General features: G+C 42.9%; 1 protein-coding gene across 1 annotated transcript in view; it reads right to left on the minus strand.

Annotated features, from left to right (window-relative positions):
* LOC308481827 (uncharacterized protein) overlaps positions 1 to 24,164 on the minus strand; it is a 73,422-nt gene that overhangs the window by 31,315 nt on the left and 17,943 nt on the right. Inside the window, exons 9-17 of the mRNA XM_081014532.1 lie at positions 23,348 to 23,631; positions 21,953 to 22,095; positions 19,411 to 19,632; positions 17,383 to 18,093; positions 15,513 to 15,664; positions 13,559 to 13,622; positions 12,107 to 12,318; positions 10,499 to 11,536; positions 9,484 to 9,567 (exon numbers count right to left, since the gene is read on the minus strand). Coding sequence (XP_080870658.1) covers positions 9,484 to 9,567; positions 10,499 to 11,536; positions 12,107 to 12,318; positions 13,559 to 13,622; positions 15,513 to 15,664; positions 17,383 to 18,093; positions 19,411 to 19,632; positions 21,953 to 22,095; positions 23,348 to 23,631 — 2,910 coding nt within the window. The remainder of the gene's footprint in view (positions 1 to 9,483; positions 9,568 to 10,498; positions 11,537 to 12,106; positions 12,319 to 13,558; positions 13,623 to 15,512; positions 15,665 to 17,382; positions 18,094 to 19,410; positions 19,633 to 21,952; positions 22,096 to 23,347; positions 23,632 to 24,164) is intronic.

Below are 24,164 nucleotides of genomic sequence, written 5' to 3' on the forward strand. Positions count from 1 at the left end.
TGTGTTTAGTCTCACAGCCATTGTCTGAATTGTGCAGGCTGTGATAAAGTTCTTTAACTTCATGGCTGATTCACCTTTATTCTGGCATTTGAGCTTGCCTGGGACAGGTGCATGTCTGTAAACACAATGAAGTGCCAGGGGCTGAGTTCAGTGGTGTCTGTTCCTTGGTGTGTGTTCAATGTTATGTTCCTGAGTGCTTGGAAATGAATGCCAATCCTTCATGTGTGCATTTAACCACCACAGCAAACTCTCCTTATAAGTGACTGATGAATAATGTATGGGTTGGCCTCAGTCTCAGAGATTTGCAGGTGCGTAAATGACAAATGGGACAGGGTAGTGACCTCCCTCCCCTGGTCACCCGCTAGCCACCATTTAGTTGACGAAATCTTGTGTTTCAGACACATGATTCTTCTTCACAAGTGTTCAACTGGATCACTTCAGTAACATTCAAAGCTCTAGTTCATGGGTAGGCAAACTAAGTCCTGAGGGCCGGATCTGACTCAATTGCCTTCTAAATCCGGCCCACAGATGGTCCAGGAATCAGCGTGTTTTTACATGAGTAGAATATGTCCTTTTATTTAAAACACATCTCTTGTTTATTTGTGGGGCCTGCCTGGTGTTTTTACATGAGTAGAATGTGTACTTTTATTTTAAATGCATCTCTGGGTTATTTGTAGGGCATAGGAATTCATTCATCCCTCCCCCCCAAAAATATAGTCCGGCCCCCCACAAGGTCTGAGGGACAGTGGACTGGCCCCCTGCTGAAAAAGATTGCTGACCCCTGTTCTAGTTGGTTAGTGACTCTCTTCTCCCTGTTTTTATTCCTGCTTGTTCTATTGTACCTTGTTGTTATAATTATTGCATTTTTACCCATTTTTATACTGCTGATCTATTACCATAATAAACTAATTGATTGATTGAATCTTAAATAAGTTTAATAGGAGTGAATTAGTGAACTTTAACAGGTTATTAAACTGCAGCCAGCAGCCAGACTGGTGACTGGGAACAGCCGCCGAGACCATATAACACCGGTCTTGAAAGACCTACATTGGCTCCCAGTACGTTTCCGAGCACAATTCAAAGTGTTGGTGCTGACCTTTAAAGCCCTAAACGGCCTCGGTCCAGTATACCTGAAGGAGCGTCTCCACCTCCATCGTTCTACCCGGACACTGAGGTCCAGCACCGAGGGCCTTCTGGCAGTTCCCTCACTGCGAGAAGCCAAGTTACAGGGAACCAGGCAGAGGGCCTTCTCGGTAGTGGCGCCCTCCCTGTGGAACGCCCTCCCACCAGATGTCAAAGAGAACAACAACTACCAGACTTTTAGAAGACATCTGAAGGCAGCCCTGTTTAGGGAAGCTTTTAATGTTTGATGTATCATAGTATTTTAATATTCTTTTGGAAGCCGCCCAGAGTGGCTGGGGAAACCCAGCCAGATGGGCGGGGTATAAATAATAAATTATTATTATTATTATTATTATTATTAAAAGAGCATTTGTAAATACTATTTGTAAATAGCAAACTAAGGTAACTTTAGACAATTGCCTTACCAGGGCCCCACTCTTAAGATGGCCATGTACATCACTTTGCTTATTTGAAAATGTAGAAAGCCATGGATATGCCTGGTAAGTTTAAAGTGAAAAACTGCAAATGTGCATACTGTTTCTTTTTCTTTTTTAAAGTCAGGGTTGACAAACCATTTAGTAATGTTAGGAATGTAGGAACAGTGGCAACACATGGGATGGTGTGGCGGCGGGGGGGCGGGGAGAGAAAAGAAAAATGTGTGTTACTTATGAAGGCTTTGTATACACTATATAGTATAGTGTATACTATATACTATAGTATATACACTATATAGTATACTCTATATATCATTCTTTCCATCATTCTGGGCACTGTAGCTTGTTAAGGGTTGCTGGGAATTATAACTCTGAGGGGAAAACTACACTACCCAGAATTGGGGACTCCCTGTAAGGCCATTAAATCTAGGTTCTGCTTGTCCCACTGCCCAAAGTCTTACCCTGAGAGCACCACTGATAGACTGGCCTTAAAACTCAAGTTCAGATGGATTCATGAAATGGGCCCTGCTTATTTCTGTTAACTGTAACACCCACCTTTTCTATCCTCTTGAATCTCATACCCTCCATCTTAGCATTAACAAACTAGCACAAAAATCAAACCCACATATTTTCACTCGCTTTCCCAAAAGATCCATTTGTATTGGCTTACTTTGCCAGTCCCAGCAAGCCCAGGTTAAAATTTAATATGGAGGAGCCTTTTTTGCATGGAGAACAATTCCTGCTTTCCACCTCAACTGCAAACATAATGGTGAAGTCATTTTCTTTTATGAATGCAGATTGCTGTGTTGTGACTGCTTACAACAATCCTTATATTCTCAGTGAAACTTTTGCAGATCGTCATTCACAGATGCCACACCCGTCTCTAGCTGAGTAAGCAAAAGAAATGGCATTTGCCATCACGTAGATATGATTAACTCCTTCTCAGGGAGCTTGGGAAAAAGACCAGGGAATATCTTAGACTGACTCACCTAGTATCTGATTCTGATGACTCTGAAAGGGGGGGGGGGGAAATCGAGTTTAAAGTTCTAATCTAGGGCTACATACGCACCATCCCTTTAAAGTATATTCAGAGCACATCATTTCCCTCAAAGAATTGTGGGCCCTGTAGTTTGTTAAGGGTTGCTGGAATTGTAACTCTGTGAGGGATGAACTGCAGGACCCAGAACTGAGGGAAAAGAATGTGCCTTGAATTGTGTATTCCCAATTTGAGCTTCTAGCTCTCTCGTTTATTATTCTATGATTATTTTATCCTGTTTCTAGCTTCCTTGGGTTTATTATATTCACTGCTATTTTTCTAGAAAAAAGTGCCACAACTCACCATGAACGCCTCCCTTGTTCTCTTATAATGGCAATGGCACCCACCTGAGAGATGCTGGAACTGAGTTCCGGCTGACGTGCTGTGGGTTAAACCACAGAGCCTAGGACTTGCTGATCAGAAAGTCGGCGGTTCGAATCCCTGTGATGGGGTGAGCTCCCATTGCTCGGTCCCTGCTCCTGGCAACCTAGCAGTTTGAAAGCATGTCAAAGTGCAAGTAGATAAATAGGTACTGCTCCGGCGGGAAGGTAAACGGCATTTCTGTGCGCTGCTCTGGTTCGCCAGAAGTGGCTTAGCCATGCTGGCCACATGACCTGGAAGCTGTATGCTGGCTCCCTGGCCAATAAAGCGAGATGAGCGCCGCAACCCCAGAGTCAGCCACGACTGGACCTAATGGTCAGGGGTCCCTTTACCTTTACCTTTATATTGCTTTACTATTTATGGTGGGTAGGGGTTAAAGGTTGAAAAGCAGCACATAAACAAAGTCTACAAAAACCTGAAATCTGTTCCTCCATAATTGTCTGGATGTGGTATGTTAAAGTGGAGATCCAAAGTTTGATGAATATTGCTATTAAGATGTATAAATTGACTACAGCCAGTCAGGTTTTTTTTTTAACATCTAAAGACCCAGAGAATAGATTTTGTACTTCAAAGAAAAGATATGATAAAACACCTTCTCCACCCCTGGTATTTCTCAAACATGGAAAAATATATATAAAATAAGGTAGGGTGCAGAACAGTGTCTGTAACAACTTCCCCTTCAAAAAAGTTTTGTGTGGACCTTTTTAAAATATATATTATTGAGTTTTCCTTTTTTACATTTCAAATTAAACATTTTGCAAACTTTAAAATATCCAATGACTTCCCTTCTTCTCCTTCCATGGTTCATATTACATATCATACTTTCCTGCATATTTTACTCTAACCATTCATATCAATTTTCCACTTTTATATCAATCAAATATTATTTACTCTGTTGAATTTATCTTAATGCTGCGAGCGTTTTCAGCTGTGTACAATTATTTTCCATATATTCAATAAATATTTTCCACTCTTCTTTAAATATGCATTCTTCTTGCTCTCTTATTCTGTGTGTTAAACCTGCAAGATCTGCATATTCTAACATCTTAAGTTGCTAATCCTCTTTCCAAGGAACCTCGCTCACTTTCCATTTGGGGCCTAACAAAACACAGGCCGCTGTTGTTGCATACATAAATAAACTTTTCTGGCACCTGGAAATTTCTGTCTGGGTTATTCCCAACAAAAAGGACTCTAGTTTTTTAGGGAAGGTAAATTTAAACATTTTTTCAACTCATTATAAACAATTTCCCAATATTTTTTCATCTTTCTACATGTCCACCATGTGTGGACCTTTTCCAGTTTCGTTGACTGCTAAAACTTATTTTGCTTTCGCTCAATTTCCACAGGAATTGGTACATGCTGCTTAAGCTGCCTGTTTACCAATCAAACACTATCTACTACAGTGGTACCTCGGGTTACAGACGCTTCAGGTTACATATGCTTCAAGTTACAGACTCAGCTAACCCAGAAATAGTACCTCGGGTTAAGAACTTTGCTTCAGGATGAGAACAGAAATCGTGCTGCGGCCGCGCAGCGGCAGCAGCAGGCCCCATTAGCTAAAGTGGTGCTTCAGGTGAAGAACAGTTTCAGGTTAAGAACGAACCTTCGGAACGAATTAAGTACTTATCCCAAGGTACCACTGTATTGCTGACATGCTGCGTTAGGAGCATGTTGTGTGTTGCGCTTTTGGGTGTATGGATGTATGCATATCCCCATCCACCCTGTGACGTGATCTATACATGTGTCCTATTGTTCTACTACCACTGACATCACTGACTTGCAAAAGAGATCATACTCATTAGGATTAGCATATATTGCTCCATCGAGATCCTCAGGCCAATTGAAATTCATGGCATGTGCAACTCCATTGCATCATGTTAGCCCTGCTCCCACCTTTCTTAATCCCTTTTAATTCTTCATTGAACTCATTGCCTTTCCTTCCTGGAAGTTACCCTGGAAGTTGCCCAAGCAAAATTGCCCTCAGTCCATACCTCAGTTTAGCCCTGCGCAGATATGCTCTGTGTGTGCTACCTTTCAACACAGTGTGCTTGTGTGTGTGTGTGTGGATATGTGTCCGCATCAGTGTTTGCCTGCTGGTCCCAAGCCCCCACAATGCCTCACCTGCACATGGTCCTCGTAGGGATATATGTACATACACCCTGATGCTCCATTTAAAGGGGTCTTGGGGTCCAGAAACCAAGCTTGCTGCAGATAGACCATAGAGCTTCCAGTGGCAGCCTTAGGTCGGCCAGTTCAGTAGATCAGTGTCTTGGGGAGGCCACATTCCTTGGCACGTCCCTGAAAAGGTTTCAGCCCTCTGGCAAGTAACTGAAACGGATACATAACCAATGCCTGAACCAAAAATTCTACCTACACCTGTAATCAATAAAGTTGTGGCCATTTTTAATCCAAATCGTTGTCTGTAAAATGTTATTCTATCACACCTCACTTGGGTCATTTGCTGGGAGGAGTGGCACTGCTACTGGGACTACGACTCTCCCTCCCCCTCCCTTTTTTGACACCCCTCCCTTGCACTCAAGACTGGGCTTAGCCTGTTGTCTGTAAGGTGTGTGTGCAGTACAGTGGTACCTCGGTTTTCGAACAGCTTAGTTCTCGAACTACTTGGAACCCGAATACTTCAAACCCAGAAATAAGTGTTCCGGTTTTCGAACATTTTTCGGAAACCGAACGTGATCCGATTTGAGTGCACACTTCTGTTTTGAGCGAGCGGCTTGGCCCCAGCAGTGACTGCCGCAGCTTCTTTCCCTTTCCTCTGCTGGCAAGCGCCTCTTTCCTAGGTACAAAGTAGCTCCTCGGAATGTAAGTGATTCCAGAGTAGAGAGACTTGGAAGTTAGCGACTTTCCCCCAGGGCGCAGAGGCGGTGGGGTGTTTTTTTTTGGGGGGGGGGAAGCGTGTGGTGGGGGAACTATGCTGGGCAAGTTGACCTTCCCGTCCCCTCGCCTTCCCTCCTTCCCCCCTGTCCCAAGCCCGACCCCAAGCGAGGTCCAGGCAAGGCAGTGTGGGCGCCGCATTCCCAAGCAGGGGATAGGGCGCTCGCCCTGCGAGCAGGCTCCAGCCCACCCGGCTCAGCGTCTGGCGGCTAGGAGCGCAGCCGCCGCCTCCTCTCCACGTTCCGGTGCTGCTGTCGCGTCCCGGTGCCGCCGTGCCCGGGACTGGGCAGATTATGATGCCGGAAAACATGCAGGAGGGAGGAGGGGGGATGGTTTGGGCGCGGGGAGAGAACTTTTGCCTCTCCCCCCGCCCCACTTAAACTCCCCCCTCCCGCCCGGATCCAGTTAGCCACCGCCTTCCCCACACGCTCCTCGTTCCTCCAGTTTGAGTGTTTCCAACCCTCCACTTAAATTCCCTCCTCCCATCTCGTTCCTCCAATGGCAACGGGTAGATCACTGCCAGTTTCTGATACTGGGTAGTACAGGTAGATTGCATGGTTTATTGCTTTCATTTTATGGAACAATGGTCTCATTAGATAGTAAAATTCATGTTGAATTGCTGTTTTGGGGGTTGCTTTTAATTGTCTGGAATGGATTAATTCATTTTGCCTTACTTTCTATGGGAAAGCGCACCTTGGTTTTGGAATGCTTTGGTTTTGGAACAGACTTCTGGAATGGATTAAGTATGAGAACCAAGGTACCACTGTATGTCTCATCTCACTTTGTAATTTCCTTCAACAGCCTTTCCCCTTAGAGTATGAATACCTTTCCCACCCCGTTCTTTGTCTTCCAGCCATTTTTACTCTTCACCCAAGGAGCGTGGGTGGCGCTGTGGGTTACACTACAGAGCCTAGGACTTGCCGATCAGAAGGTCGGTGGCTCGAATCCCCGCAACGGGGTGAGCTCCCGTTGCTCGGTCCCAGCTCCTGCACACCTAGCAGTTCGAAAGCACGTCAAAGTGCAAGTAGATAAATAGGTACCGCTCCGGCGGGAAGGTAAACGGCGTTTCCGTGCGCTACTCTGGTTTGCCAGAAGCAGCTTAGTCATGCTGGCCACATGACTCGGAAGCTGTATGCTGGCTTCCTCGGCCAGTAAAGCGAGATGAGCGCTGCAACCCCAGAGTCGATCACAACTGGACCTAATGGTCAGGGGTCCCTTTACCTTTAAGGAGCTATTGGTGCTGGCATTGGCCTGACCGAAGATGTATGACATACATATATGGGGCAGGGCAGGCAAGTGACAATATGGTACTGTGGCCCACCTGCAAGTGGCCCAAGGTCCAATGTTTTTTAAAAAATTGCTTAAAACAATGTTTAAAAAACATTAGGGTTGCAGCACAAGTATCTCTTTAGACTACAAATCACTTCCATCAGTAAAGAAATCAAACAAGTTTGGCCAGAAGTTTTTATTAAACCGAATATTATTTTACATCTTCAAATATAAGCTTGTTTGCCAGTTTATTGTAACCACAGAGCTTCAGTAGTTTACTCACAAACAAAGCAATTCTTAAAAAAAAACAAAAACAAAACCCGATCACAGCAGAAAACAGCAATAGGGGTTATTACTAACAAGTGCTTTAGGTACTTGAAGGGCAATGTTATTGCTAGTTGATAAGTGAAAAAGCAAGTGTTAAAGCCTATGTTTGCTAAGTATTAAACAGTTCATTTCTAAGGCGTATCAGTGCATCATACTATAGACAGACAAAAACAAACCAACAAACCCTTCTTTCATTAAAAAAGGTTTTGTATTAGGATTATTTTTATTCCCAGACAGTAGTTTCAATAAACATGAAGAGAAGAGTGAAAAGTGACTGTGCTAATTACAGCCATGCAATTCTAGGGTACTAATATTTTAGACCAGCTTAAAATATATTGTGTAAGGAAGTACGTTTTTAAAAATAAAAACACCTATGTGCTGATGTCTATTATCAAATGAGTGCATGTTTCTTACTTTAGAGAAGCTTATTTGTTACTGGCAGTCCTTGTTGTTAACACACAAAAGAGAAAGAGTTGCCTTGAAGTTTAGCTTCTTCGGGGCTTCCTCATGTGTACAATTGTGGGTTGAATGAAGACTGCTCAGCAGCAATGGTTATTTACATTTATAAGTAACCATAACCAAATCAAAATTAATAGCCAACTAAATATTTTAAATACAACATAATTATTCGGACAGAATGGAACTATCTTGTACAATTGAAATATGCCAAAATGGTGACTGTCTCTGACTGTGGGCATAACTGCACTCACAATGACCATATATTTGCTCCTACAAGGAATTATTGAATCAGTAGTTTTGTGCCATAGAGCTCTAACAGTGAATTCTCAGGCCACCTACTCAGCTATAATTCCCAGGATTCTTTGGGTGAAACCATAATAGTTAAACTGGTCTAAAATTTATAGTGAACATTTGCCCTTGTAAGTGCTGAAAGCTACTGAAACTGAATAGATCCAAAGAAATACAAAGAGAAACTAAGTTCTGTTTCTGATGTTTTAAAAACCTGTGTTGAGAAGTAGCCAGTAAATGGTTGAAGTGGAATGGCTTTGTAACACAAGGAAAGTCAAATATAAGGACCAAATAATGTTGCAGGAGCTTCATTAGAAATGGATCCTGTATTGACATGACAGTGGTGGTATGGTAGTTAATGAGGTTAATCCAAGGCATCATTATTGCTAATTGGAAACTTTTCATTTTCTGGCTGTTCCACTACACACATTTATAAAACAACAGAAGGAAACGAAACACTGGGAGCACCTTTAAGCAGCCATAAAAACCAAGGTCCTTAAATTTCTTTAGATGTCTACCAAATATAATCAAGGCACTTCCAAGGTAAAGAGAACAGAGTATTATAATCTGAAGGGGGGGGGGGGACAATCATTGAAAAGAACAAATATATTTACATTACAGAGCATGTTGTTGATGCTGCAGTTACTTTCGGCTTACATATGGTAAATAACTAAGCATGTGAGCCAGAACCCAAAGAACTTTTCTAGGACCTTTGCATGCCCAGTGAAGCACCCTATGCCATATCTCCAATAAACATGTAACTGTCAGTCGAACCAACAGATGTGCCTTTACCTTCATGATCATATATAAAGTGTTAGTTTGTGATAAAGCATAGGGATATGATGACGAAAGAAAGAAAAGCCCAATATTCTTCTGGGTGCATGCAAGCAGGTTCCCTTTGGTGTTCCTGAAGAAGCTCTTTGGATCCTGGCCAATATAGTCTATATTTTCAGTATTTTATTGACTCAGCTTTGTGTGCATTTAAGCTTCCATGAAAGCAATAAACAACATAGAAAAGATTTGGGTAGCAGTGCAATCTTATGCTTGTTCCACAAGTAATCCATGGTTCAGTGTGGGGACTTACTCCATGGCAGGCATAGGATTTCAGTTTTAGGGTTTTGCAGCAGCTTGAAAAAGGTAATAGCAAATATTTAGCCGGAGATGTTAAGCTTTTGTCGAAATACAGATTTATCAGAGCAAGTTTCTTCAGAGAGAAACCATTCAATAATCAAATTTGCTTTCGAGATATGATACAACAGGCTCGCTTAGTCGTACCTGTGCTCTTGGCTTGTTATCATTTTCCCCCAAGTATGTTGTTCCTTCTGCCAGTATGCCATGCAGTTTAAGTTCTATAGGAAACTAAGTAGAGGGATGGTAATGTATACTGTCAGAAAGGTAATTGTTTCATGACCAGAGCGGTTCCTGTAGCTGGCCAGGAAGAGTTTGTATTCATCATATACAAAGTCATAAAGAGTGGCTGATATGTTCTGAGAACTGATGGCATTCAATGGGGTCTTAAACATGCATCATTCATCAATATTGCAATGACCTGTAATAATTTTGCTTAAACCAGATACAACCTGGAATCCTCTGCTGCTAGGGCTGTGTGTTGTCCTTAAAAGAGCTCATAAGAGCCTGCCATTCTGACTGTGATATCACACAGGATTTCAGTCTGTCATACAAAAGTTGATGTATTTTGTTTCTTTCCTCTTTCCCTCACTTTGTTACCTAGCGCCTTCATGTTTGCCAGCTAGAGAATTGAACTGTGCATTACATCTGAAGTTACTACTTGGAAGAGATTCTATGCAAGCACTATGAAATACACCAAGCAGTTCCAAAACTGAGTGAAACAGTCCGGCCAGTGTTCCTAAGGGAGCTGTTCCTAAAAGTCACCTTGAGCACAATTCCATTTCCTTTCCAGGCTGGTAAAAACAATTGAATAACGTGGCGAGCAAACACAGGGTGTTTTTAGCAAATGACATTAAGAAGGCACCACGATGGACCCACAATGCTCTCCAACACCAATGATGTATTAAAAGTCGGTGCCATTGGCTCCTGCATTATATTCACTGCCATTTGTGGATGGGGGGCGGGCAGGGTGCTAGAGTGGTCCTATATTGGCAGTGATTCTGCATTTCCTTTTTGGTCTGCATAGCTTTAAGAAGTTTTCAGGCAAGTCTCTTCCCCCCCATGTGATTTGCTATGTATAAATAATAACATTGTTCAGTGGCAAATCTCTCTCTTAAAAAAAAGGGAGTTTTGCAGCAATATGTAATTGCAAGAGGCTTTATTGATTTGAATACTGAATAGTGCTGTATTTTGTCACTCGCCTTCGACTCGTACCAGGAGAAGCGGATCCTATTGTTTGGCTAAGGAGATTATCGGGACTCAGCATTTGACCTGTGATGCCACTCATGCTGCCAACGCCGCCACTCATTCCTGCCCCTGACACTACTCTTTCAGTAACAACCACATTGCGTCCACCTGATAACTCAGAAGGGATGCTACTCATGCCACCAATGCCTCCACTCATTCCTGCCCCTGACACTACTCTTTCAGTAACAACCACATTGCGTCCACCTGATAACTCAGAAGGAATGCTCAAATTGCCCTGCATGCCTGCAACAGGTCGAATCACTCTTTCCGTCACCACTACATTTGACCCCTCAGACAGGTCAGGAATACTCATGGAAGGGGGTATCCTTGCATTTGGAGCAATCACCCTTTCTGTGACCACCACATTGGACCCATCTGGTAGCTCTGGAATATCTATCATGCCATGCAAATCAGTGACCGGGCCAGGAGCAAGCACCCTTTCTGTTACCACAACATTTGATCCACACAGAGGATCGACATTCATTGTAGGAGGTTTCATTGTTGGCCCCGTTGTATACGTCTCAGTCACCACTACATTGCCTTGGAGCATAGGATCAGGCCTTGGAGGCTGTACAGCAGAAGTAGTTGTGTAGGTATTTTCAGTAACAACCGTCGTGCTGCCAACAGGAGGAGGTGGAGTCATAGTTGAAGATGTATTAACAACGATGGTAGTTCCAGGCGGTGGCAGGCTTATATCGAGATCAGGATTGGGCAAAGATGGCCAATTTGAGTCAGTATCTGGGAATGGCTCAATTTGCACACCCAGGCAGATTTCTGCCAAGGTCTTAAACTTAGGTCCCAGTGTATCTAGATAGGTGTCATCCAGATCATCACCAATAAAACTGCAACAGCCAATGGAACCAACAGGAGAGCCTATACCCTCATGATCATATATCAGGAGACAGTCATTTGCAGGTCTGCCTTCGTCTTCGTCAGCATAAGCAAACGCTTTCTAAAAATGAAGAAAGGGGAAGACAGAATTGAAGTCCTTGCTTTCTTGTGATCAACATGGAGAAGAAAATAAATCTATTAGTAAGAGATGCAATGCACTGCTATTGAGCACCAGGCAGAATATCAGTGGTTAAAAAATGTGCAATTGGAGTGATTAGATTTGTTCAGATAAATTCCTTCTGCTGTTAGCCAAAGGTCAGGCATGCAGAGTGTATGTTGAGGGCAGAAGGAGAAATTGATGTGCCTAGGAAATGATGTGGCAGGGGCAGATGTGGTCAGACACAACCAGCAAGTATAACTTCTCTGCACCCAGAAATACACTTGGTGCAAAGCATCCTAAATTCACCACCTTTCCCCACCACCCCTCCAATTTGCCAAAGCAACTGTATTCAGCAACTTGGATAAAAGCAGTTTGGACTTCTCTGACCCTGAATAGATTCCTGTTTACCTGGGATTGAAATTTGCCCTACATATACTGGCAAGGACAGTTGCATACAACCATGGTAAGGACTTTTCCCAAACTGGCACATTTAGTAAACTGCCTGCGTTGAAAGAAATGAACATGGGTTACCTCTGAAAAATAGCTGTCCAAGAAAGCCATATTCACACCACTCTCTCTGTATTCTTTTATGGTCCCTCCATAGGCTTCTTTTCTTCCTGTTGTTCCATAGCCTGTAGTAGTTCCATAATCAACATTCGTTCCATAGCCTTTAACTGCTCCGAGTCCGATTGTTTCTTCAACTCCTGTACTCACTCCACCTTTATACTTAGTTGCATAGATATCTGAAAATTAGAAACAACAACAACAACCCATATTATTTTTGCATGATGCTTTCGGAGGAACAGTGGTGATTTATGTAGCCCCCAAACATCCTGGCCTACTAGCCAATGCTGAGATGAATTCAAGCCACTTTAAACCCCATTAATATGGGCAAGCAGTAGTGCCTGGTGCCCCTTGGGTCTGGTTAGGCAGAAGGGAGAGAGGCAAAAGGTACCGTATTTTTCCATCTATAAGACACCCCCATGTATAAGATGCCCCCAATTTTGGTGGACTCAGATTTAAGAAAATTGGGGAAGATGTATCCGTGTATAAGACGCCCCCTAATTTTTGACATTATTTTTTAGGAAAAAAACCTAGTCTTATACATGGAAAAATACGGTAGTGCTAGAGGGTCTAGTTTTGCACCCATCCTCTTTGTTTCTGAGTTCTACAAGGATAATATTGAGACTGAGGAGGAGGAAGCTGACAGCCAGTGCCACCATCAAGAAAGCAGGCAGAGTGGGGCTGGTTGAGGGCAGATTGAAGTTGTTGGAGCAGTGCATCCTAATAGGCTAGCTTCTACTACTGCTCATATACAGTGGTACCTCGGTTTACGAACAGCCCTGTTAACAAACTATTCGGTATACGAACTCTGCAAAACCGGAAGTAGGTGTTCCAGTTAGCGAACTTTACCTCGGTCTATTAATGGAAGCCGAACGGTGGAAGGGCACCGGCAGCGGGAGGCCTCATTAGGGAAAGCGGGCCTCGGTTTAAGAATGGTTTTGGTTTAAGAATGGACTTCTGGAATGGATTAAGTTCGTAAACCGAGGTACCACTGTATAGGTGTTTCTTTCTCCCCCCTCCCCTCCCCCTCCTCTTCTTCTTCTACTTCCTCTGTGAAAGCCACATGGCGAGCAGCTTATCTGTATGGATGAACGCCATATGCACAAAGGAACATCTGCTGATCTCTGGATTTCAGTGGTATGGACTTCAGTTAATGTTGGAGGTGCTAACAAGATCTAAACCAAGGTTTCCCAAACTTGGGTCTCCAGCTGTTTTCAGGCTACAAAAACAGCTGGACACCCAAGTCTGGGAAACCCTGATCTAAACTATAGTAGGTGAAGACAGTCTGTGGAGCTGGGTTATGCTTCTGAAGCTGCCCTGTCTCTCCAAGCCTTTTGTATTATCCCTCCATAAATCCATTGGAAGGAATAAATATGAAAAGTATTATTTACTGAACTTACAATGTCCGTTTAGCCTTACCTGAGGAGTCACCATAGTCGCCCATGCCTGTATTTGCTACTTGCCCGCAAATATTTGAAACGTCCTAAAAGAAGTGAATAAAAATAAATTTTAAAAAGCTAGTTTAAATATGGATTTTTTAAAAAAGAGATGTAAATATAAGGTTTTTGGCCTGATTCAGAGACCACAAGCATAATGGGAAACTAGACAGGCATTAGAAGCAGATGTTGGGTTGGAGTGGGAGCATTTACCTAACCTCCCGGCAGCAGAGCTGCTGCTGTTCACAGGGAGTGAAGGTGGGACAAGGCAGTGGAGGGGGAGCCAATTTGCATAAGGCTGACACTGCTGCCTGGCCCCTCCCCCTCCGCAGCAGCAACCCACCTACCAGGAGGTCAGGTAAGTGATGGGATTACACTTCTTCTGAAGGAGTGGGTATGCAACTTTGGAGTACTTCTGGATCTGCCGCTGTCACTTGTGGCTCAGGTGGCCTTGGTGGCACAGAGTACCTTCCATCTGCTTCAGCTGCACCCCTGCCTAGACAAGGATAGCCTAACATTAGTTGTCTATGCTCTCTTAACCTCCAGCTTAGATTACTGCAGCATGTTATACATAGGGATGCCTCTGAAGACAGTTTGGAAACATCAGCTGGTGCAGAATTCGGAGGCCAGGTTGCTCACTGGGGCAAGACGACTTGAGCATATAATGCCAATCCTGGCTCAACTGCACCAGCTGCCAATTAGTTTCTGGGCCCAATTCAAAGTGCTGCTTTTGACTTATAAAGCCTTAAAAAGCTCAGGACCACGCTACCTCAAAAACTGCCTCTCCCCATATGAAGTGAGCTGGACCCTGTGATCACCATCTGAGGCCCTTCTTAGTGTGCCTCCTCTGTGAGAGGTCTGGAGGGCTGCATTATTATTTGTAATAATGCAAAACATTATTACACCTGTTTCGCAAAAGTCCAGGAAAGAATCGGAACACCATAGTTTAAAATTACTGTTAGAGGAGAAGAATCCCAAGACTACATTAAATGTAGCCAAATTCTGTGCGTCTGCAATTAATCGCAGGAAGCAAGTGGTATCCAAACCCCCAAATGTTAATTATAGGGGGCACGCTAATAATTAACTTTAACTTTTTATATTTAAATCCTTGTTATATTTATATTGTCCTCTGTATTTCTGATATATATATATATATATATATATATATATATATATATATATAGATAGATCTGTGATATTGTGTGTGTTGACGCTGGTCTGTGACCGTATTAATAAATTCATTCATTCATTCATGAGAACGGACTTTTTCTGTGGTCACTCCCTCTTAGTGGAATGCTTTCCCCAGGGAAGTTCACCTGGGCTTTGGTTACATATCTCTAGGTGCTAGATAAAAACACTCCTCTGAGACATTTGGCTAATTAAAAAAATCTATGGCCTTTTAAACTGGGGGTGGATGGGGGGAGAATTATTTTTGCTTGTTATTATGGTATGTATTTTTGTGTTTTTATATTGTAAACCACCCTGTGATCTTCAGATGAAGGACGGTATAGAAATTTTAATGATAGTGATGGTGATACTGCACCAACCTCCCTGCTGCCTTGCTCCTCCCTCCCAGTAAACAACAGTGGCTCACCTGTCAGGAAGCTAGCACAGCAGTTCCACCCCACCTGGTGAGCTGCTTCTGCCTGGGAGACTTGCCTCAGCTGATCCTAGCAGTTGGGCAGATCAATATGGAGGAAAATAGTCAACCAAGTAATATGTTGTTTTGCTATGCTTATTTTGGTTGCTTTTATATTACTTGGGAGTCGGCTCGGAGTGAAAACACTGAAGAGTGGAATACAAATGTTGAAATGGAATAGATGGGACAGACAATAATGGTTGTGCTAGGAAGTCTGACAGGTCCATCATTGTGTTAGAGGCTTCATATTGATAATGGGATAGATCCTGTAAAGCTTTCTGCAAAGTTATGAACCAACCCGGTCTTCAGGCTGTGCTCCTTCAATTCCCCATGAATGAATAGCTCCTTCTGAACATTCAGGCACAGGCTCAAATCCAGCCCCAACGCCACCAGTAGGACCAGATCCACAATAGCCGCAACAGTCACTCTGTGACATCAGAATTGGAACCACTAATAGAAGAGGTAAAATAAATTGATGCCGTTTTTAAGCATTATGGCATATATTTGTCTCCAAATATAAATACGCAACTTAATTTGCAAGGAATGATAAGTTCTGAGACCCAAGAGGAATTTTAAATTAGACAGAACCAAGAATCCTTTGATTTCTAACCACTTTTATGTTTCTTGCTTTCTTTCTTTCTTTTTTCTTATTTACTTTTCTATTATTTCTTGTCGACAACACATACTATGTTACAGTCATGCACAAAATAATAAGAAAGATAACAGCATATATATAAAACACGAATTACAATAATAATAACTTATCTATATTCATCCAAGTTACTATATATCTTTACTTTTACTTCCCTTCCACTCTTTCCATGGTTTCCTATTTACTGTCCTTTTAATTGTGTTTTCTTACTGTTCTAAATTATTTTCTCTTATCATCTATATTTCTTAATCTATTTGTTTAACCACTTTTATGTTTCAATGGTGAGCATTACGAACAACACATTATTTCTATTTATCCTTCTTTACACGAACAGGCATGGCTGAGACAGCATTAGGTGCCAGGATATAACTCTGATTCAAGCAGACCAGTCAGCCCACTGGTGCTGGGATCCAGTTTAACACCATTCCCATTGCTGATACAGCAGCTGCCCTGGCAGCTACATGAGCAGCACTCCTATGGCAACTGATGCATCTCTGGATCTGCTTTGCAGGTGCAGTTGGGAAGAGCCATAGCTGAGTGGTAAAGCATCTACTTTGCATGCAGAAGGTCCCAGGTTCAATCCCCAAGATTCCCAATCCCCAATCAATCTCCAGGCAGGGCTGGGGAAAACTGCTGCCTAAAACCCCAGAAATGCTACTGTCAGTCAGTGTAGAGACAGTACCGAGCTAGATGGAGCACTGGTCTGAATCAGCACAAGGCTACTTCCTATATTTTCATTGCTGCACCCAGAACTATCTGTTGATGAGGCATCTTAAGGCTTTTTGGAAACAAGTAAGACAGCTATTTGGCCATTGACTCTGCTTAAAGGTAAAGGTAAAGGTAAAGGGACCCCTGACCATTAGGTCCAGTCGCGGATGACTCTGGGGTTGTGGCACTCATCTCGCTTTATTGGCCGAGGGAGCCGGCGTACAGCTTCCGGGTTATGTGGCCAACATGACTAAGCCACTTCTGGCAAACCAGAGCAGCACATGGAAACGCTGTTTACCTTCCCACTGGAGCGGTACCTATTTATCTACTTGCACTTCATGCTTTCAAACTGCTAGCTTGGCAGGAGCAGGGTCCAAGCAACGGGAGCTCACCCCGATGCAGGGATTCGAACTGCCAACCTTCTGATAGGCAAGCCCTAGGCTCTGTGGTTTAACCCACAGTGCCACCCGCGTCCCTCAGCTTAGCCTTGTGCATTAAGCTATGGTAGCACACATTTCTGTGTTAAATGCAGCACTTGATACTTCCTTCAAGGCTAGGTTGTGATTTTAAAGTGTGTGAACATAAACATATAGTTAATGGGACTCCAAAATCTTCAACTCTCCTCTTGTCAAAAATCCTCATTTCATGGGAAGGTGCACAGAGCAGCTTTCATTAATGCAATAATGTTATAGCAAAATATTAAATAAGAAAGATCAGCGGTCTAGTTCCCTTTTAAAAAACACACAGAATTCCAAAGAACAAACAAACAAAACAGAAATAGTTAATTTAGTTTCAGTAGAATACTTACACACAAATATTAGTCCTCCGAGGAACATCAGGCCAATGGCTGTAGCACTAAGAGTAGTTTCTGCGCCTCCTTGTCTGCCCCAACCATCATAACCACCATAGCCACCATAACCACCATAACCACCTGTGCCACCGTCACCATAATCAATAACACCACCAGTGCCACCACCAGTTCCTCCTGTTCCGTCATCTCTTCCTCCTCCTGTTCCTCCCCAGGTGCCTGCTCCCTCACCGGTTCCTCCTCCAGTTCCTTCTCCCCCAGTTCCTCCTCCACCAGTTCCTCCTCCGCCAGTTCCTCCTCCGCCAGTTCCTCCCCCTGTGCTTCCTCCCCAGCCAGTTCCTCCTCCGCTGGTTCCTCCTCCACTAGTTCCTCCCCCAATGACTCCTCCCTGGCCACCTCCACCAATAACGCCTGTTCCACCTCCTGCCATTCCTCCTCCTCCTGCTCCTCCTCCTGCTCCTCCTCCTCCACCAGCACCAGCACCACCAGCACCACCAGCACCACCACCTCCACCAGCACCACCACCAATAATAGTAACAGTGATTCTTCGAGTGGCAGACTTGACACAGTTCCCATTGCGGTCACAATGACAGGCTTGCAAAGGAATAACCAGTGGCCTATCACAGCTTCTGCCACTGTTGTCGAACACTCTAACTTGGACCTCATGAATGACAAATTCTATATCCTGGGAGAACAGTGCTGCTGAGGTATCTGTTTGGGGCGGGGAGAGGGAAGAAACAAAAATAATAATTTAGATTAAGAATTCTGCTTTGGAATCTCTGCTCAGGGTCAAGTTCATGTTCCTAAATAAAGTTAGCAGTCCTTATGAGGGCAGCCTAGACTACATTAATCTCTCAGGGTCACCTCCAACATAGTGCTGAGTGAGTGTGCTGTCAGCGTTAGGATTTCCTCTTGCACAATGGGATTTCCTCACCCTCTCCTTCCTATGGATGTTCACTAAATCTGTTCTAGGAGTTCTGTCAACCCTCAGGAGCAAAACTGGGGAGGGCACGGGGAGCATGTGGGGGTAGAAGAAGAAGGGGGAAGTCCTGATGAGCAAGCAGAAATCCATGTGCTGATGGGAGCCTAATCTTGTGCGATGTAGGATACAAACCTCAGAACCCATCTGGGTGCATTCAGAAAGCACATTTGAGTTTCTTTCCTGCAGCACAGTGCAGCTATGCCACTGACTTCTCTCTTTGCTTACCCTCCCATTCCCTGGGCTGATGAAGTTAATTAGCAATGTCTTGTAAGAATTGGCCATCAACTGATAAAAGTGAATGGGGGCAGGTACCCAACAGCTACATTCATGTTGATCACAGAGAAGCCAGAGAGCAGGAGAGGGTTATTTGATGGTCATGCTTGGAGAACATTCCTCTAGCAAATGCTTTGAGCAGCCTTCCCCAGCCTTCACACACCTGTCCTCTAGATGTTTTGGACTACAACTTCCATGAGTCTCAGCCAGCGTGGCCAACAGTAAGGGATGATGGGAAATGCAGTCCCAAAACCTCGAGGACATGAGGTTGAAGAAGGCTCACTCTCAGGGATGCTTTAATTGATTACAGATACTGCAAGACATTTGCATTATATTGAAGCTGAATTACATAACATTACACAGTTGCACCATGCCTTTGTCTGAATGTCTTTGTTTGCTACAAACTCAATAGATGTTTCTCCCTTCCTGTGGCCCAGATGCTCAAACTCAGGCATCCCCAACCTGCGGCCCTCCAGATGTTTTGGCCTACAACTCCCATGATTACTAGGTAACAGGACCAGTGGTCAGGGATGATGGGAATTGTAGTCCAAAACATCTGGAGGGCCGAAGGTTGGGGATGCCTGCTCAAACTGTTGTGTAGGATTCCCACATGCCCAAGTTGAGAGTGACCAGAAAGCACACCGATTCTTACAAACTTACCATACAAAGAAATGGTTGGTGCCAATAGGAGGGAGGTGTTGGAAGGTAAACCAGCTTAGAAAGTCAGGCAAGCATTGACTGGCAAGGTGATCTCTACATATAAATGTACTCACCATTCACTATTCTGATGTTCCATGAACTTCCTGGAGACTGTGCCACTATTGTAAATTTAAAAGGTGGACCATATGGATGGCCATCTAGATCGTGAGCTGTGATTACCGCTGTTGGATTGTCCACACATACTCTTCTGATTTCGTCTGTTACAGTAGGGCAGTTGTCATTGACATCATCAATAGTAAGCACAATGGTACCAGTAGCTGTTGTGAAAGGACTGTCTGTAATAAAAGACATCTATATGAAGATGGTGGGTGGGTGGAATCAGGTGCATCTTACTAGTCTATGTTGCAGAAGAAAAATACTCCTGGTAAGCAAACAGCATGGCAAAACTACATTTGTACAAATCAGAAAAGTAAACAAGTGGTTGATTTTATTGTTTGAAGTTAAACAGCTGTTAAATACCGTACTCAATGGCTGATAATGGGATAAAAAGCGGTGGGGGCGGGGGGGGGGGGGAGGAAGGCTGTCTGCAGACAGCATTTTATTCTAGAATCAGTGGAGACTTAGTACATTGTCCACACACAAGCTAGTTTTATGGGATACTTTTTGGTCCTCAAAAGTGCTTCTTGAGAAACTGGTTTCATTTTGAAACTAAAATCTCATTGCAGATTGATTCTGCATTACCCTGCAGTGTGTTCATTTGAAAACTGGTAAAAATAAATGTAGGCAGTCCCAGTAATGGTGTATCTGTGCAAGCAGGAACATTTCCAGTTTCAGAAAAAACTACATTTTTGTGTCACAAATGGGTTAGCAAGAGAGTGGGAATAAACAGGCAGCTCCCACCATGGAGGGGTATAATAAACTGTATCTCCCAAGGGATTGGGAACAGTGATTTTAAAAAACTTGAACTTGGAGTTAGGGTTGAGCAATGAGATGGCCAGGTTTATTGATGGCACCAAATTGTTTAAGATGATGAAATTAAAAAGGTGGATTGCAAGGAGCCTCAAAAGGAGCTCTCTGAACTGAGCAAATGTGCATTAAAATGATAAATGCAATTCAATGTAAGGGCAAAGTTCTGCACACTGAGGGCAAGAATTCCTTAATTGACATTTGTGCTAAAAGGGTTTGAACTGGCAGGGACTGATCAGGAATGAGACCTTGGGATAATAGTGGATAATTCAATGAAAATGCCAACGTAGTGCGTGGCAATTGTGAAAAGGGTGAATTCAATGTGTGGGATTATAAGCAAAGGAACTGAAAATAAAACTGCTATACAGCTGCACAGTGGGACTGCACTTGAAGTGTTGTACACTGGTCACTTTCTCTTGAAAATCATATTTTGAAGCTGGAAGAGGTGAAGAAAAGGGCACCCAAAATGATCAAGGAGCTGGAACTACTCTCTGATGTGGAAGGGTTGCAACATTTGGGTCTTTTTAGTTTTAAAAAATGGCAAGTTAAGGGCAGAGGACATGGTGGAGGTATAGAAAATTATGCATGGTTTGAAGGCAATGGATAGAGAGACATTTTCTTTCTTAGGATTCTAGAGCCTCTTAGGATTCTAGGACCTGAGCTCATCCAATGAAGCTGAATGATGGAAGATTCAGTAACAAAAGGAAGTAATCCTTCACACAGCAGAATTACAGAATTTGATTCCACAAAATATATCAATAGTCACCAGCCTCAATTCTTTAAACAGGATCAGGGGCAATATACTTCTGAATAACATTTGCTAAGAACCACAAGTGAGGAGAGTGCTTCTAGGATTCCAGTAGGCATCTAGTTAGCCACTGTGAGAACAACATGCTGGAATGGATGGGTCTTTGGTCTGATCCAGCCCCTGCTTCTTATATGATCAGTACTAGTTCACATATGATAGTTTACATGCCTCTTATAATTTGGATAGTTTAAACAGGATATCCTTGGATATCAAGATCAACACCACTGAACAGCAGCACTGAACTGCCAGTAGGAGAAATCTTGTAGAGCCCTGTATCTCTTTAAAGCAGGCATAGGCAAACTTGGCCCTCCAGATGTTTTGGGACTACAACTCCCACCATCTCTAGCTAACAGGACCAGTGGTCAGGGATAATGGGAATTGTAGTCTCAAAACATCTGGAGGTCCAAGTTTGCCTATGCCTGCTCCAAAGCCTCAAAAGTCCCTCAGCGGCAGTTTGTGCCTCCATTCATTTGAAAATATGGGTACCTTTGTAAACATTCTGTTGCATGACTGAGCAGCATGCATTTATTTTGCGCTTTCAATTTCTACTGTTGAAAGCTGAAGAAGCTGAGACAGAAGAGAGTTTACACAAAGAGGAACTCAAGAAGTGTGGAGTCTTCAGAGGTGATTTATGGGGAATCAGTTTCATGTGTGGATTTGAAACTACCACACCAACATTTGGGTGCAGTTGTTGAAGGGGGAATATTTGTATATTTAGCTATTTGAAACCCACAAAGGCTACTTTCTTCACTAGCTCAAAATGGACTATGAGATAGTTGGAAGAACTATCTCAATTTGCAGAATTGCATTTCTTCAAGCTGTTGCAGACTTCCTGTAAATAGCAAGGAAAATTATATTTAAAAAACCAGCTCTTTTCTTACCTCTAGTAATAGCTAGCAGCTCTGCAGAGTATACCCCATTGACTACATAGATTGATTCCCGATCAATCACTTTGTTGAAAGAGATGGCGCCAGTTGTTGGGTTGACTCGAAACCAGGCAGCTGGATCACGTCCCATGACGTAGCTGTTTTTGATTAGCAGAAATGAATTGGGCTTCATTTTAAGATGTAACAGTGCTTACATTTGCACAAACTGACTGATTTTATTTGCTTGGTTTAATAGGAGAAAATACTGTTATGTGAGAGCAAACCTTTTTGTTGTATCTTAAGAGTTTTGGTTCCACATATTATGCAGAATGAGCAGAGGTGACAAGACTTTGCTGAAGGTACTTCAGCAGCCATCTGTAATGGGTGCTGTAACTGTCCTGCACGGTCGTGAGCAGGGGTGGGCTCAACCTAGAAGACCTCTGATTGTGGAGTTCCTACTTCTGCTATACCAGGTAGGCACAATCACTGTAGGTAAGAATAATGAGTCTCCAATTTTCATGTCACAAGGAACTCCTCATGTCTGGGAAGGGCCATAATAGAACATCTGCCTTGCATTGGTTTTCATACTAAGATAATACTATTTTTTATTGCTCTGTGATTTGCTATTTTAGGATTAATAATGTGCATTATTAGCACCATTAAGTATAAATCAAAAGTGAAAATGGGTCTTTCTTCTGCTGGAAGCTTAGGAGTCAGAGATGTTTCTTGGGTCTAGACTGGTTGAAGACCACTGGGATAGACCATGCAGCAAATATTTGTTGTGACTAAATACTAAGGTTTGAATGTAGGTAAACTATAATATTCTTTCAACAGAGGCCTCAACAGAGGCCTATAGATGAGTACCATTAGTGAATTTATTTATATCACAGTCATTTGGAAGTTTCCGTCTCCACAAAACATTGACATTTGAAATTCAGAACTGTAAATACATTCCTTTAAAAATCAACGATATAATAGCCACAATTCATTTTTGACAAACGCAGTTTAAAGAGCAGAGAAAGATCAACTTTGAAGGTCACCTATTGTATACTAAATGCAGACCCTCCAATGTCCCAATTTTGCAGGGACAGTCCCAGAATCATAGAAGCCATCCTGGTTTCTGATTTGATCCCGGAATATCCCAGTTTTCCCTTTTCCTTCCCTCCATATCTCGGAAAACAATTAAAAGTAGTGGCGAGATCAGACCCCCACCCTCCATCCTTTTGGGGAAAAAAGAGCCTTTGCTTTCTCTCTCTGTGTGTATGCATGTCTATGTGTGGGTGCAAAGATGGAGTCCTGCTTATACTGAATACACACACACACACACACACACACACAGACAGACTCTGATAAGTCTGAATGCATGGGGTGAGCTACAAAGAAGAATCCTGAAAACAAAGCCTATCTTACCGGACGTTAGTGGCAATTTTCCCAGTATCCTGGTCAATAGCTTGGAATGTTCCAACGTCATAGGTAAGTATAGTTTTAGTTGTTAAGCTTTCAGGTGCAGATACTTTTATTGAAGTTGGATAAAATGCTGGTCCTTCCATTACATTGGTTATTTGTACTGTAATTGGGGTACCCTGAGAAGCCGCTGAATATTGATATTGTGAAGCCACTGAAGAATGGAAAGGAGCTATGTTTCGCACACCAATACTCAGTGGTATGCTTGAAAATTCTTCATAGTTAATTTCCTAAAACAAAGAAAGAAACAGGATGTAATGCATGCTGTTCTCTGGTCCTTTACACAAGGTATTATGCACATCCATTTATGGATAGTAAAATCATACACATATCATTTTTATTGTTAGAAAGCCATTTGCTGGAAAGTATCTTGCATTAAAATCATTTGCTGCTTGCATAACAAGACTCTTCCAGAAAAGCTGAATGCAGCGAAAAGGAGAGCCAGCACATACAAGTCAAATCCAAATAAAGCAGTCAAACGATCTTATGATCATTCTGTTTTTTTAAAATCTGTTTAATAAATTCCATAGATTACATATGAATCAGGAAGTTTCCCCAGATGTGCTTCAGACAGAGCACAGATGTTGACAGATGACACAAAAAATGCAGGAAACATGAAATGCCATTGTCAGTCCACAGTCCTGTGTGGTTGATTAAGAACCTGATACATGTGGCAAAACTGCATTTCTAGCCCAGGCTCTTTGTCATACCTGCAAAGGAGCAGCATGAAATTCTGGGGAGAACCGCTGACATCACCCCTAGA

This window comes from Podarcis pityusensis (assembly GCF_964106645.2).
Source record: "Podarcis pityusensis genome assembly, chromosome: 7".
In the NCBI taxonomy this organism is placed as follows: domain Eukaryota; kingdom Metazoa; phylum Chordata; class Lepidosauria; order Squamata; family Lacertidae; genus Podarcis; species Podarcis pityusensis.